General features: G+C 49.0%; 1 protein-coding gene across 1 annotated transcript; it reads left to right on the forward strand.

Annotated features, from left to right (window-relative positions):
• The first annotated feature begins 997 nt into the window (after nt 1-997).
• Psmd3 (proteasome 26S subunit, non-ATPase 3) lies at nt 998-14,361 on the forward strand. Its single transcript, XM_057775945.1, has 12 exons — nt 998-1,362; nt 4,456-4,646; nt 4,946-5,083; nt 6,895-7,031; nt 8,859-9,049; nt 9,472-9,575; nt 12,036-12,150; nt 12,237-12,356; nt 12,472-12,575; nt 12,803-12,958; nt 13,770-13,820; nt 13,926-14,361. The coding sequence occupies exons 1-12, from the start codon at nt 1,155-1,157 to the stop codon at nt 14,001-14,003; spliced, it is 1,593 nt and encodes a 530-aa protein (XP_057631928.1). The 5' UTR covers nt 998-1,154; the 3' UTR covers nt 14,004-14,361.
• Nucleotides 14,362-16,515: the final 2,154 nt, after the last annotated feature.

Here is a 16,515-nt window from a genome sequence, read left to right on the forward strand (position 1 = left end):
TTCTACCATGGAACCTAGGGATCAATAGGGATCAAGCTCATGTCTTCATGTCTCCACACTTGGCAGCAAGGTCCTTTATCTTTTTTTTTTTTCTTTCTCTTTTCTCCTCCTCCTCCTCCTTTTTTTTGGGGGGGGGGGATTTGCTATGTAGATCCTCTTTCCTAGTGCTGAGATTAAAGATGGTACCACATCTGGCCCTACTTTTGTTTTGTTCTATTTTTCGAGACAGGGTTTCTTTGTAGCTTTGGATCCTGTCCTGGAACTCGCTCTGTAGACCAGGCTGGCCTCGAACTTACGGAGATCAGCCTGTCTCTGCCTCCCGAGAGCTGGGGTTAAAGGAATGAGCTGTACTTGATCTGGGTTTCGCAACAATCCTCTACATATTGGCCCTGAGCTGTATACTACGTGGCCTCCTATTATTAAATTTGACTAATTTACACAAATACGCCCCACCCCAGCACACTCTCACGCTGCAGAGATGGTCGACCTTATATTCAGCACTATACAAAAATTTGACAAAGAAGTTCGGATGCCACAGGGTTGAGCTCAGTTCAATCTAACAGCCTCGCCACAAGCACACAGGCTCTTTTCTTCCTGGCGCTGGAAGCACCCGGCGTGCGTTGAGAGCGCGAGCCTGACGGATTTCACAGGGAACCTGACCTGTGCAAACTGGGAGAGTTTGCCGGGCGGGGAAGAGAAAGGAAAAAAAAAGCCCGGCAACTTGTGATGTCATCAGGATCTGCGCTCGGATAGGTCCTAATACTTACATATTAGAGTCTGTGGTAGCCCAGGTTGGAGCCTAAGGGGACCTCTCGCGGACATCCGGAGATAGGCACTCGAGAGGAAAATAAAATCACCACTCTTAAGCCCCACAAATTCTTGCGGACTCCTCCTCCTTCCTGGAAGATCCGCCTTCATCGTGCACCTCGGCTGTTGATTTCTCTCCCCTCCCAGGACTCGGCCATCCGCTCGCCGGGCCTGGCATTTCCCAGAAGCCCCAGCGCCGGGAAGGAGTTTGCAGCTGCTCGGTCATCGTGCCGCCCGACGCGAGCCCGCGCTGGTGTGCAGGCCCGGCTCTGTGCCTGGTCTCTGGTGTGAGGGTTTAGGCGAGGCCCCTGCCTCGGTCCCCGGACCAGGCCGCGACCCCGGGCGCCATGAAGCAGGAGGGCTCGGCGCGGCGCCGAGGCGCCGACAAGGCAAAGCCGCCGCCGGGAGGGGAACAAGAACCGCCGCCGCCGGCCCCCCAGGATGTGGAGATGAAAGAGGAGGCAGCAGCAGGGAGCGGCTCGACGGGGGAGGGAGACGGCAAGGCAGCCACGACCGAGCACTCCCAGCGAGAGTTGGACACTGTCACCTTGGAAGGTACGGGAGCCCGCGCCCGGGACGTGCCGCGATCACGGGTGACAGCGGCCACGGTGATGCGACTTCTCCCTGGGACCTCAGCGCAGCCTCCACCTACCTCGGTCAATGGGGCCGGGGTCGGAAGTGCCCGTCCCACACCCTGCGGCTCTCGACCCCAGCCGGCGACTGAACCTGTTCTCCAGGCTGCGGACTGCCTTCCTCATACTTTCTCTTGCATCTTGGTCTCACCGAGACTTTTCTTCAGTCCTTCCCACTGATCTACTCCATGTACACCCCATCCAACCGATTCTAGCACCTCCGAAACGTTGCTGATCCCTAGAAATTAGCGTTTGTATTCGTGTCTAAAGAGGCCAGGCTAGTAGTACACTGGCCCCTTAGCTGAGCGTTTATAGAGGGTTCTGTAGCTCCGGTTTCCTTTAGCGACCTCCCTAGGAAAGCCATTTCTACCTTGTCTTGCTTCCTTCCTTCTGTAATTGAAGTATCTAAACTGTCCCGTTGCTCCTTTCCTCTCTTTTGAGGTCCCTTACTCCCCCTCCACGCCTAAAGAGTTCAAGCACATCCACACTTCCACTCCTGAGTTTGTCTTCTTGCTTATAGTGCCTGTGGCCTCAACTCCTATAAAGCCACCAAACTTTTTTCTTCCAGATGCCACTTCTCGGGGTCCTATCCTCTCGGCCCTCTTAAGTTGCTATTTTTACTTTTCCCATTTAGTCCATCCTGTCCATGTTTGAAGTGGGTGAGGTGAGACTTTGCACCGAGATCCAGGGAAGTTCCCCAAGTTCTGGCTCAAGTGGGACCAAGCTCCTTACTAGATTTTTTCTCCCTCTCTCGTTTTGCTTAACTGCATGAGAAACCACTTTAAAACGCGGAGATAAGTCACGTTATGCCTTGAGTGGTACTTGTGTGTATGTGGGGGGGGGAGGGACTGCATCAACTCCCACTTAAAAACTTGGCAACAGTATCTGTGTCCAGTAAAGATTTTTACCTGAAAGGAAAGTAGCCTGTGGCAGAGCTGTCACTCAGCATCGCCCGAGAGTGTGTGTACATTTCATTGTGGTTTGTATTCACTGCAGAGAATTTGAAGCTTGAGGATTCTAAAGTAACAGGAAAAATTCAAGCATGGTTAACATGTTTTCAAGCTGTTCTATCATTGAAATCACTGCAGTACACAGTTAGACTCAAGATATTAGTATGTAAAGATTTTATGTCTTTTCGTAGAATGCATGAACTGTGCCTAGCACATAGTAAATACATGGCAAACCCTCCGTAAGCAGGAGCTCCTGCTGTTTGTGATCATTGGTATCACAAGCACCCAGTGAGGGGATGTCACTAAGAAACTATCCCTTGACTGCACAGTTAAAGTTTTTCATGGTTCTTGCTCTTTTAAGTAGTTTTACAATCATCATCTCCATACATAAACTTTTAATTGACTTTTATTTATAACTACTTAAATGTAGCTTCCCAGAATTTATATGTCTAAGTCAAAAAGGGTAAACATGTCTTAATTTAAATTTGTGTGTGTGTGTGTTTTACCTGGGTGGTTGTAAGTGTACCACCCGTGTGCAGTGTCCACAAAGGTCAGAAGAGGATGTCTGACTCCCAGAACTCTAGTTGTGGATGGATGTGAGCCACCAAGTGGGTGCTACTCCTCCAGAGGAAGAGCAGCCAGTGTATTTAACCATCGCTTCAGCCCCATTTCTAAAGCTTTTTATGTTGTCCTGAAAATCTGATTTACATTATAAATGTTCTTTTCTCTTTACTATTTCCATTCCATTTAAAAATACTGCTAAGCCGGGCGGTGGTGGCGCGCGCCTTTAATCCCAGCACTCAGGAGGCAGAGGCAGGTGGATCTCTGTGAGTTCGAGGCCAGCCTGGTCTACAAGAGCTAGTTCCAGGATAGGATCCAAAGCTCCAGAGAAACCCTGTCTCGGAAAAAAAAAAAAAAAAAAATCTCTTCAGGTATTTTTCAGGTATTTGCATACTGCCAAATACAGCCTTCGTGTCTCTTATGTTTGCCGTCCTCTGCTTCTTGTCCAAGTCCACTTTTGTTTTGAAGTTATGACCAGTAGTATCTTTCTCCCTCTTTCTCTTTTTTTTTGGGGGGGGCCGGCGGCGCCTGTCTTGGATCTTGCTCTGTAGACCAGGCTGGCCTTGAATTCAGAGATCTGCCTGCCTCTGCTGGGATTAAAAGCGTGTGCCACCACCACCTGGCCTCCCTCTCTCTTTTTTAAAGATCTATTTATTTACTTTATGTACATTGGTGTTTTGCCTGCATGTATGTTTGTGTGATGGTGTCAGATCCTCTGGAACTGGAGTTACAGACAGTTGTGAGCTACCATGTGGGTGCTGGGAACTGAACCTGGGACCCTGGAAGAGCAGCCGGTGCTCTTAACCGCTGAACCATCTCTCTAACCCCCATAGTTTCTCTTAATCAGTTCTGTAAGTTCTTTGTGAAGTGAAATGTGAACCTGGCCATTTGTTGCACGTATTTTTCTCTTGTTGACATGGTTATTCAGAAGGGATTTTTGGGGCTGGAGAGATGGCTCAGAGGTTAAGAGCACTGACTTTCCTTCCAGAGGTCCTGAGTTCAATTCCCAGCAACCACATGGTGGCTCACAACCATCTGTAATGAGATCTGGTGCCCTCTTCTGGCGTATAGGCACACATGCAGACAGAATATTGTATACATAATAAATAAGTCTTTAAAAAAAAAAAAGAAGGGTTTTTTGTAGTGTAGACAGACACACTCATCAGTCCTGTGTGTCTGTCTGAGATTTTTCCGCTCTTTACAAAGTCTTTCCCTATTTTGAGCTCTGATAAATCTCCATGTATTTCTTCTGCTTTGTTTGTCAACTGTTTTCTTTTCTGTGCCTTTCTACTATGCCTACCCTACCCCTGCCCCAGTTGTATTTTTCCTTGTTTCTGGTTATGTCTGAAAATCGGTGGACTGTACCATAAATACTGCATAATTCTTTTAGGCCCAAAGGCGTAAATATGCATACCGCCCCCTTTGTAAGACACTCCAGGTAACTGTTCCCCCAGAGTGGTAAGGGACAGGAGGAATTGCAGTAACTTCTCTCTGGTCCTCTGCAGACATCAAGGAGCATGTGAAGCAGCTCGAGAAGGCTGTCTCAGGCAAGGAGCCTCGGTTCGTGCTGAGGGCGCTGCGGATGCTGCCGTCCACGTCACGCCGCCTCAACCACTATGTTCTGTATAAGGCCGTGCATGGCTTCTTCACCTCCAATAATACCACTCGAGACTTCTTGCTACCCTTCCTAGAAGAAGTGAGTTGAGCTAGCTTTAAGGGTGTTGGGTAGGATTCGCAGCGGCCTCGGGTATGGTCGCTTTGTTCTTAAATTAAGCCTTTTGTGAGATTACAGAAATCTTTATTCTGTTCTGTCGTCAACCTCCTTGACGCTCCAAAAAAAGGGACTATCTTTAATCTCATATCCTCAGCACTTGGCCAATTTCTTTGTGCATAGTGGGCACTCAGTAAGTGTGTGTCGAAACACAGTGAGTGCCCAGGGAACTCTTGTTGCTTGGTTTCGCGGCACTTCTCCATGGTAATTCTGTCCTCTCCTAGCCCATGGACACAGAAGCCGATCTACAGTTCCGTCCGCGTACAGGAAAAGCTGCATCAGTCCCTCTCCTCCCCGAAGTGGAAGCCTATCTCCAGCTGCTCATGGTCATCTTCCTAATGAACAGCAAACGCTACAAAGAGGTACCCGGGATGCTTCGGGGAGGTTATCTCCAGTGCAGAAGTAGAGGGAATCACTGGGAACTGCCTCTCATCTCGCCTCCCCAAGCCAGGCATGGCAGTGCACACCTACAACCCCATTGCTCAGAGGCTGAGACAGAATAGGAGTTCAAGGGCAGTGTGGGCTGCGTAGTGAGACCCTGTCTCACATTTGCACAGAGTAAACTTTGGTATATCTTTAAGAAATAGTAGCCAGTTGGTGGTGGCACACACCTTAAATTCCAGTGCTCAGGAGGCAGAGACAAGCAAATATCTGAGTTCAAGGACAGCCAGGGCTACACAGAAAAACCCTGTCTCGAAAAACCAAGAAAAGAAAAAGAAATGACAGCTAATCATGCATGGGGCATGTCTATTACCTGAGCACTCAGGAGGCCGAGACAGAAGGATTGAGAGAAGGCATATGCACACTCAAATAAAAGTAATTTTTCAAAATTATATTTTAAAAAAGCCAACTCTGTAAGGCTGGATAGATGGTTCAGCTGATACTGTTGACGAGGACCCAGGGTCAACACCCAGCACCCACGTGGATGCCAGTGCACAAGCCTTTATAACTCCTCCTTGTTGGTTTTTGTTTCTTTGTTTTTTGTTTGTTTCTGTAGACATTTGGGTGGTTTTTCTGTATACACAGAAGGCTCTACAGCCATCAGCACTAACACCAAGGGCATGTTCCTTGCTCCAGCACAAATGCCACCCTCTTTACCACAAACCACTAATGTGCTTTCTGTCTCTGGAAGATTTGCTTCTTGATACAAAGTTTAAAGATTTTGCAGTGGGTAATGGCATAGCATGGACCAGTGAGCACATCATTCTACGCTTTTCTTTTAACTGAAGATGGAAGTTAGGATGTCATTTGTGCTACTGCTGGGCAAGCATTGGCCCACCACGCCGTACCCTAGCCTGTCGTTTTTGTTTTGTTTTGTTTCAGTGTCTTGCTCTCTAATCCGGGCTGGCCTGAGACTTGCTGCAGCCCTTCTGGAGGATCACATTTTTGTGACATATTCCAATGGATATGCCTTTCTTCACTTATTGTTATGAGTTTTTGTTTAGTTTCATGTCTCTAGCCCAGCCTAGCCTCACACTGGATCTTCCTCCCTCCCGAGCACTAGAATTATAGGCATGCAGCACCACACTTGTTTTTTGTTTTTGTTTTGTTTTTAAGATTTATTTATTTATTTATTATATATACATTCCTTCCATGAAGGCCTGCACATCAGAAGAGGGCACCAGATCTCATTACAAATGGTTGTGAGCCACCATGTGGTTGCTGGGAATTGAACTCAGGACCTCTGGAAGAGCAGCCAGTGCCCTTAACCGCTGAGCCATCTCTCCAGCCCTACACTTGATTTTTTTTTTTTTTTTCAATTTTTTCAATTTTTTTTTTTTTTTTTTGATTTTTTGAGACAGGGTTTCTCTGTAGCTTTGGTGCCCGTCCCGGAACTAGCTCTTGTAGACCAGGCTGGCCTCGAACTCCCAGAGATCCACCTGCCTCTGCCTCCCGAGTGCTGGGATTAAAGGCGTGCGCCACCACCGCCCGGCCCTACACTTGATTTTTTAAGTGTTCTTCAGCTACCAAGAAATCCTTGGGTTTTTTTTTTCCCCCCTTGGGTTATTTTAAATGATGCAGATAATAGTATTTGTTTATAGGCTTTTGTGTGTAACTGTTTACAGTTCTCTTGGATATACACCTAGGAGCAGAACTGCTGGCTCATGATATTTCCTCTTTGACCTTTGGAGGGATTACCACTTGGTTCTCTTTTGCACCCCCCACCCACCAGGCCCAGAAAATCTCTGATGACCTGATGCAGAAGATCAGCACTCAGAACCGCCGAGCCCTGGACCTCATAGCTGCAAAGTGTTACTATTACCATGCCCGGGTCTATGAGTTCCTGGACAAGCTGGATGTGGTGCGCAGGTACGAGAGCCAAGGTCATCACTACTACACAGTTGAGGGACCAGTGGGTGTGAGGTCCTGTCTCAGTCACTGCTCTGTTGCAGTGAAGAAACACCATGACCAAGGCAACTCATAAGGGTTAGTTCGTTGTTGTTGTGACATCGTGCATGGCTCTGGAACAGTACCTGAGAGCTGCATTCTTGTTTGAGGGGTTTCTCTATGTAGCCCTGACTGTCCTGGCACTCATTCTGTAGCAGGCTGGCCTCAAACGCAGGGATCTTCCTGTCTCTGCCTCCTGAGTGCTTGGATGCTTGGGCCTTTGGAACCTTGGTTGCACACTTCCATCTACAAAACCACACCTACTCCAACAAGGCCACACCTCCTAACCCTTCTAAGTTTTCTAAATAGTTCCATTCTTTGGTGACTAAACATTCAAATATATGGGCCTGTGGGGACATTCTTGTTCAGACTACCACAGATACCCAGCAGGTAATAGCTAACATGCCCTGAGAGGGGGAGTTGAGATTCTGGGTAAGCAATGGAGATAACCTCTGGGCTTTAACGAACTGTCCCCTGGCTCTTTTGTCAGCCCACAGCTAGGGAGTGAGGGGTGAAAGGACATGCTAGAAATATTTTGGTTTTCTGTTCAAAACCTGCTTTGCCACCCCAGCTCCAGCCCTTTAGAAAAGCCAGAGCCCTCATGGCATTTCTGAGAACTGAACTGACTCTCCTCTTTCTTCCTTGACTCATCTCTCCTCTCCGCCAACATGCTGCCTCCTGTCCTTCCTTGGGCAGACTAGACAACCTCCTCAGTTTGTCCTTCCCTGTAACTTCTCAGTCCTGTGAGGACCTGGCTGTTTAGAATCCATCGGGGCTGGTGAAACCGTTCAGTGTGTTAAAGTCCAGCAACCGAGTTCTGTCCCTGAGATCCACAGAATAGAAGGATAAAGCTAGTTCCCTAAAGTTGGCCTCTGACCTCCATAGCTGTGCCAGTGCACACTCACCCATACACAATTTTTAATGTAATAATTAAAAATAAATTCAACCATATTGATGGTTCAGTAGGTAAAAATACCTGCTGCCAAGCTTGAGAACCTGAATTTGATCCCCAGGACCCAGGTTGTGGAATGAGAGAAGCAACCCCTGGAAGTTGTCCTGTGCCCTGTGTACACACTGGCACTCGTGTGCACACACATGGGTGGGATAGAAAATGGAAAACTGGGGCTAGAGAGACAGCTCAGCTGCCAAAGGCTCGGGCTCACAACCAAGGGATAAAAGGAAAGAAGCCAGCCCCCTCTTTTTTTTTTTTTTTTTTTTTTTTTTTTTTTGGTTTTTCGAGACAGGGTTTCTCTGTGGCTTTGGAGCCTGTCCTGGAACTAGCTCTTGTAGACCAGGCTGGTCTCGAACTCACAGAGATCCGCCTACCTCTGCCTCCCAAGTGCTGGGATTAAAGGCGTGCACCACCACCGCCCGGCAAGCCAGCCCCCTCTTGCCTCCTGCCTGCGTGCTGCTCTTCCCCGGTTTCTCCTTAGCTTCTGCCACCGTCTGTCCCGCTGGGTAAAGCACAGGTGCTGTCCTTTCTGGAATGGTGCTTCTAGACGAGTGCCGACCAGAAGTGAACATGTGGTGAATCAGGCAGTGCAGAGTTGTGTTTTGAGACTCTGCGTTGTTTGTCTTTGAGACAGGGGCTCTGTAGCCCTGGCTGTCCTGGAACTAGGCAAGTAGATCAGGCTGACCTCAACTCAAAGAAACTCACCTGCTTCTACCTCCCAAGGACTGGGATCAAAGATGTGACCCACATCTGACATGGTTTGAGGGTTTGACACCCCTTTGCTTTCCTTCTCAAAGTTTCTTGCATGCCCGGCTCCGGACAGCCACCCTCCGGCATGATGCGGACGGACAGGCTACACTATTGAACCTCTTGCTTCGGAATTACCTACATTACAGCCTGTATGACCAGGCTGAGAAACTAGTGTCCAAGTCTGTCTTCCCCGAACAGGCTAACAACAACGAGTGGGCCAGGTACCTCTACTACACAGGTAAGGAGGGGTCCCCACCCACAAAGTAGGAGGTGGCTCAGGCTCCTTGATGCAGACTTTTCAGGGTTGGACCATTTGGCACAGACAGGACTCATCCCTCATGGGAGGGACTGGGTAAAGCTTGATTGATTAGCGCAGTCAAGGTCTCCACATGGACTACTCTACAAATCATCAGGCAAGCAAGAGCTTAGACTGTTCTAAAGCCAAGTGTTCGTGGTGAATGATGTTGACTTTTTGTTTGTTTGGTTGGTTTTTTAAGATAGGGTTTTCCTGGCTGTCCCAGAACTTGCTTTGTAGACCAGGCTGGCCTCAAACTCAGAGATCTGCATGTCTCTGCCTCCCTAAATGCTGGGATTAAAGGCGTGTGCCACCCCCGACCCATCCCCACACACTCTTCTGACCCACCGTCCTCTCCTGTCCAGGCCGAATCAAAGCTATCCAGCTGGAGTACTCTGAAGCCCGGAGGACAATGACCAATGCCCTGCGCAAGGCCCCACAGCACACAGCTGTTGGCTTCAAACAGACGGTCAGCCAACCTCCTTGCCCTCTCTCTCTTGCTTATCTGGTACCCTAGGTCTGCTTCCCTATGCTAGAGCTCGCGCTTCCTGACCCTCCCTGTTCCTGCCGCAGCATGGCACCAGCCTCTGTTGTCCCCTTATCAGTGAGTGAGCAGGGGCAGGGGCAGAGACCATGGCGTTCCATTCGGACTAGGCTCACTTGGTTTTAAAGAATAAGAAATCTTAAATTTGAACTGGTTTTTGGAATATTAGAATTTTCAGGGCTGGAGAGATGGCTCAAAGGTTAAGAGCACTGGCTGCTCTTCCAGAGGTCCTGAGTTCAATTCCCAGCAACCACATGGTGGCTCACAACCATCTGTACTGAGATCTGGCACCCTCCTCTGGCGTGCGGGCATACATGGAGGCAGAATGTTGTATACATAATAAATAAATAAATAAATCTTTAAAAAAAAAATAGAATTTTTACACAAAGGAATTTCCAGACACACGAGCAGCCTGGAAGGTTGCTCACACTATAAATCACATGCTAAAGTTCCTTTTAAAAATTGCTAAGAGGCAGGTGTGGTGGCACACAGTAATCCAGGTAATTAGGAGACTGACACAGGTAGGTGGCAGGTTTTGAGGCCAACCTGAACTACATAATGTAAGAGTGTGCCTCAGACAACAACAATCACGACAGCTACAGGTAGTGCGATAGTGTGTCACGTGCTGGTGGAGCCCGTCGGAAAGTCTGGCATCTCAAACAAGATGTAAGGGTTCATGGCTCCTCACGATAGCATCTGGGGCAGGATGGTGCCGAGAGTTGGCCTGGGGTCTTTGACCAGTGTTAGGTTGATGAGGAAGCCTGGGATGTGTGTGTTTAAGGAGAGGGCCTGTCCCCCGCTCCGCCCCTTTCAAAACTAAAATACAGGTTGCAGCTGGGCTGGAGGCGCAGCTGTGTGCTCAGGCACTTGGGAAGAGCAGCAAGAGCACTGCAGGTTTGAGCCAGTTGGGACTGTATAGCAAGACCCTGTTTACAAAGAAGTCTCTTTCTCTCTCACACACACTCACTCTCTCAACAGAGTCTCACTATTTAGCCCTGGTTGGCCTGGAACTCTGTGTGGATGAAGCTAGCTTCTGCCTCCCAAATGCTGGGATTAACGATGGTGTCACTGTGCCCCAGAGTGTGCACTGGAACTGTTGGGTGCTGGTACTGCTGGTAAACGGGAACATTCGTTCTCTTCAGGAGTAGATAAAGGCTAGTTAGTACCCGTTAATGCGGCTGCTTCTCTACTGTAAACCTTAAAAGATAACCGGTGCTGTTGGCGCACGCCTTTAATCCCAGCATTGGGAAGCAGAGGCAGGCGGATCTCTGTGAGTTCGAGACCAGCCTGGTCTACAGAGCTAGTTCCAGGACAGCCAGAGCTAAACAGTGAAACTCTGTCTCAAGAAAACAAAACAAAAAAAGCCCACCAAAACTTAAAAGACAAATTTTGGAAGTAGATCTGAGAGGAATTAGGGGAAGGGAATGGAGGATAAATGTGATCAGAATACATTTTAGGACATTTTCCAGGAATAAAGATACAAAGTAAGAGAAAGCAGGTATGTTGGCCAGCTTCATGGTGCATGTCATAGTCTAGCACTTGGGAAGCTGAGGTAGGAGTATTGTTCCTAATTCTATAGCAAGTACAGGGCTCACCCAAGCTGTATAACCCTGCCTTTTTAAAAAGGCAAACATAAATTTGTTCCCCTTCCATTTCGGAAGTTTAAGCCAAACAGGAGGTCTTACTAGACGAACACCAAAGTACGCATGGGATGGACTCCTTTCTGGAGACCCTGAGGAGACTCTAGAGGCTCCTGGTGGCCTCAGCATGTGGTCTCCTTCCATGCCAGGCTGCATCCTAGCGTCACACTGTGCCTGCCATTCTAACCTCTGCTTCCCTCTCACCCTCTTTGTGGGTTGTTTGTTTGTTCTGTGCATGTGTGTGAAGGAGAGAGTCTACATAGCCCTGGCTGTCCTAGAACTCACTATGTAGACCAGGCTGGCCTCAAGTTCACAGAGACCCACCTGTCTCTGCTGGGATTAATACCACATCTGGCCCTTTTTTTCTTTAAGATTTATTTTTATTTATTTAAATGTGTGGGGGGTGTCTATCAGTGTGTGCTGCGTGTTTGAGTTCCCACAGAGCCCAAAGAGGGCATCAGATCCTCTGGAGCTGGAGTTGGAGGCAGTGGTGAGCCACCATGTGGGTGCTGGGAACCAGACCCTGTCCTCTGCCAGAGCAGAGCAGCAGCCACGCTTAACTGCAGAGCCATCTGCATCTCTCTCCCTTTTAAGCTAATGTGTATGTACGTCTCTCTGCCTACCTGACTGTGTGCATCATAATTCTGCCCTCTCTGCCTCGGTGTTTCTGATGAGATCAGAGCCCCATTCATTTCCCCATCTACACGCTTCCTGCCCACTGAGCTCCCTGTCACACCCCTCGCAGGTGCACAAGCTTCTGATTGTGGTGGAGCTCCTGCTGGGGGAGATCCCAGACCGCCTGCAGTTCCGCCAGCCCTCCCTCAAGCGCTCTCTCATGCCCTACTTCCTTCTCACCCAAGGTAAGGGCTGCCCTCCCAGAGCCCTGCCCTGGGGCCTGGTGTGTGTGCCCATTCACATCAACTAAGGTGCTCCTGTTTCCTTACAGCTGTTAGGACAGGAAATCTTGCCAAGTTCAACCAAGTCCTGGATCAGTTTGGAGAGAAGTTTCAAACAGACGGGACCTACACCCTAATTATCCGACTGCGGCACAATGTGATTAAGACAGGTGTGGTTGGGGTCTGCACAGGTGCAGGTGGACTTTCTTCCTGGCACGGGCAGCCTCGTGGGTAGGTGGGTGGTGACCCCTCGTGCCACCTGCCCACCCATTGCTCCCCCCGCAGGTGTGCGCATGATCAGCCTCTCCTATTCTCGCATCTCCCTGGCGGACATTGCCCAGAAGCTGCAGCTGGATAGTCCAGAGGATGCAGAGTTCATTGTCGCCAAGGTGGGATGTGCCCTTCCTGCCTCTTATACAGGGGGCAGAAGTGGAAGGGAATTCGCCAGAGGGTATGGCAGTAACCAGTCTCATCAGGAAATGCCAGTAACTGTAGCAAAGCCAGGAGGTTGCCAGGAAGAAAATGAGTCTGGGCTTGAGTGTTAGGATAGAGGACTATAACAGCGCAAGAGGTGACTTAGCAGGAGGTGACCTTTCCTCCCTCTGGGAGCCCGCAGGCCATCCGGGATGGTGTGATTGAGGCCAGCATCAATCATGAGAAGGGCTATGTTCAATCCAAAGAGATGACTGATATCTACTCTACCCGGGAACCCCAGCTAGCCTTCCACCAGCGCATCTCCTTCTGCCTGGACATCCACAATATGTCTGTCAAGGTGAGCCGCCCTTGGCTACTGACTGGGCTAGCTGCCATTTATGACCCTCCCTCCCCCAGAATCCTCAGGGAAGCCTAGTACTTGACTAGTACCCAGTTCCTAGTCCATGTCTAAAAATCACCGCTGTGCAGCAGGGCCATAGGACAGAGGACTCGGCCAAGGCTCCATAGCCCCTGCCAGCAGGACTCCAGTGCCTTCTCTGTAGCATGTAAAGGATGTCACTCCTCTCTGAGCCCCTGCCTCTGCCTGTGAAACAACATGGTCAGTTGCTGCCTGGCCAGCCTTCTTCAGGGATTGACTACTGAGACTATCACTGCACACCGTGGAGCACTTGGCCAGGCTCACCTGTATAAACCATGGGGCAGCATTTAGTTCCGTGGAAGGTTCTAACCCCTCTGTACCTAGACACTGAGTTTGTTGGTCTTCCTCCTCACCCAGGAACCAGGGTGTTGCTGTCACCCTTCAAATCTGATAAAGTGTGCTGTGCAGATGTGGGGAGCCCTTTGTGACCTAGCCCTTTATGCCTCACCTTTAACATCTGGTGCACACCTTTAGTCTCGGCACTAAAGAGAGGTAGAGGCAGGTGGATCTCTGAGGTTGAGGCCATCCGGCCGCGAGAGAGAGAGAGAGAGAGAGAGAGAGAGAGAGAGAGAGAGAGAGAGAGATAGATACATACCGTGCATGCATGCATAGATAACTTCCCACCTGGACAGGAGGGTGGCCATGGCCCACCGTGTTCAGATGTTGGTATCTGAAGCAGGCAATGGGCATGCCAGTGATTCCTGCTTCTCTCTCCACCTGCTGTTTTCAGGCCATGCGGTTTCCTCCCAAATCCTACAACAAGGACCTGGAGTCGGCAGAGGTGAGCAAGAATGAAGGGTGGACCTTTTCAAAGGGAAGCAGGGAAAAATTTGGAGGGCAGGGCAGCCCCTCCCTTGGGTGAAGCCGGCAGCCCCTCTCTCCACAGGAACGGCGTGAGCGAGAGCAGCAGGACTTGGAGTTTGCCAAGGAGATGGCGGAGGATGATGACGACAGCTTCCCTTGAGCCAGGGCTTGGGGGGGGTGGGCTGAGTGGAGACTGGCTTTCGTCTTTTCACTCAGGGGCCCCTGCTGGGAACCTGACCTCCTTTTCCCACACACAGCTCACAGACTGCACATGTGCAGGGGTCAGAGATGCTGGGAGCCAACTATCCCCTCTTGCTACCATGCCTCTCTGTAGCTGGTGACAATAAGCTGGGCAGGAGAATGGTGGCAGTCTCCTGGAGCAGAGTCCTGCCTAATGGTGGTGTAGGCAGCAGGAGGGGGCAGCAGAACCGCGGATTAGGGTGTGGACTAGGGTCTGGAGTTGGGACATGTTGGGTTGTATGTTTTTGAAGCTTCAATTATGATTTTTAAACAATAAAAACTTCTCCAAAGCTCCTTGTACTCGTTCGATTGCAGTGTTGACAGGCTCAGGTGACTTTCTTTTTCTTGGCACCAGTGTGATCAGGATCCAGCAGATCTGCAGGGAAGGACACCACGGTGAGGTGAACTGAGGCATCAAATAAGTAAAATAAAGGACTAGACTGGCCTCCTGGCTCTTCAAATCGGGGGCTAAACTTCTAAGTGCTCAAGGGGTGAACGAGAGATGGAAGTCGGTTGGCAGAGGGCTTGCCAACTTACAGGGAATTTCCGGGTTTGATTCTTAGCTCTGCACAAACCAGGCATGATGGTGCACACCTGTAACCCAGCCCTAGGTCAGGTTCAAGAGGAAACTCTTGGCTATATGAGAATCTGTCTCAAAAAAAAAAGTTGAGAAAGAATGAGCAGCTGGCCTTGTGTGCCCAGGAGAGCGAAGCCGGGCAGGGTGGGAACAGTTCTGCCCAGTGGCCCTGTGGAGTGGGAGAAAGGCCGCTCGCTGAAAGCAAAAAGAGGCGCCCCAGCTCCCCAGCTGTTGTTGTCAAGTGTCCCGGGACTAATGGCAATGCCCCCACTGTGTCAGTGTGGTTAGGCATGTGTCCCTGGGTCACCGCACACACCCCTTTGTCCCTGCTGAGACCTCCTGTGGCATGGCGATCTGCCTCTGGTCCAGCACCACTTTCTGCCTTGCCTGCTCAGGGCCACTTAGTCATGTTTTCTGACAGGGTGGTTGGTAGGACAACTTTGTCTTGCCAGCCTGTCTGTAATCTTGAGGGCTGGGCTTCTAGCCTCGTAGGCCACCCAAATACCTGCCTGGCACGACATTTGGGCTGCTTAAAATATTGTTTGTTGAGGACTGCATACTGACACACCTCACCAGCAACACAATTCACTCAACATGTTTTGGTCTTTACTTCGGTTCCTGATCCTAGCCTAACCCTGGTCACAGTGACCCAGCTTTGCTACACGCTTCTAGTTAATGCCACCTCGGCGTCATAAACTGTCTGAACCTGCTTATATGAGATAGGACTCCCTCTAGCTCCCCACTCTGTCTTTGCAGATGATCTTATCCTTGTGCCCAAATAGTTCGTGCTTTGAATAGTCTATATTTTTGTTTCCTGGGGCAAGGTAGCTTCTCTTGGCTACACATAACAGGCTGGTCTTTAGCAAGGAGGTTGACCAAAAAAAAAAAAAAAAAAAAGGCTCAGATTCAAGAATGAGAGTCAGAAACTCTTGGCAAATGGACCAACTGTAACAATAACAAACTCAAAGTCCTAAACTCGCCAAACCAGGAGAGGGTTTTTCTTTGGATCAGGTGACCATGACCCTGTGGTACTGGGCATTACTAGCAAGAACATAACTACAGCCAGATGCTAGGCAGATGAGAGCTGCCGGGTGCTGCAATTGTTGTACATACAGGCTCAGATTATATGATAATATCAAAAAAGAGCACATTTAAAGATCATAGACAAGGGGGTTGGAGAGATGGCTCACTGGTTAAGAGAACTTGTTGCTCTTGCAAAGGACCTGGCTCATAGCCATCCACAACTCCAGTAGCGGGATCCAGGGCCCCGCTGACGATGAATGCATGGGCGTACACACGTACATGAAGGCAGAACACACATACACATTGAACATACATTTTTAAAATTCAGGGTAGAGTGCTTGCTTAGCATGCCCCAGGTCCTGGATTCAATCTAGCCCTGAAAAAAAAAAATGAAGATCTGCCTGAGCCTTTAGGGGAGTTGACAGCAAGAGCTTCTGCAGCCAACCCTTCATGAACCACTCAGGCCTCTGAGCCTCCCTAAGTTTAGCTCTGCTCAGCCTGTGTGACTTGTCCAGGGGAAAGAGGCCACACAATAGGCTTCACTATTACAAAGTATATATAATGTATATATACATTATTAAAGTATTCACTATTACAGAGTATATATAATGTATATATACACTATTAAAGTATTCACTATTACAGAGTATATATAATGTATATATATACTATTAAAGTATATGCTATTACAGAGTATATATAATGTATATATACACTATTAAAGTATATGCTATTACAGAGTATATATAATGTATATATACACTATTAAAGTATACGCTATTACAGAGTATATATAATGTATATATACACTATTAAAAGTATACGCTATTAC

This window comes from Chionomys nivalis, chromosome 7 (assembly GCF_950005125.1).
Source record: "Chionomys nivalis chromosome 7, mChiNiv1.1, whole genome shotgun sequence".
NCBI classification, from domain to species: Eukaryota; Metazoa; Chordata; class Mammalia; order Rodentia; family Cricetidae; genus Chionomys; species Chionomys nivalis.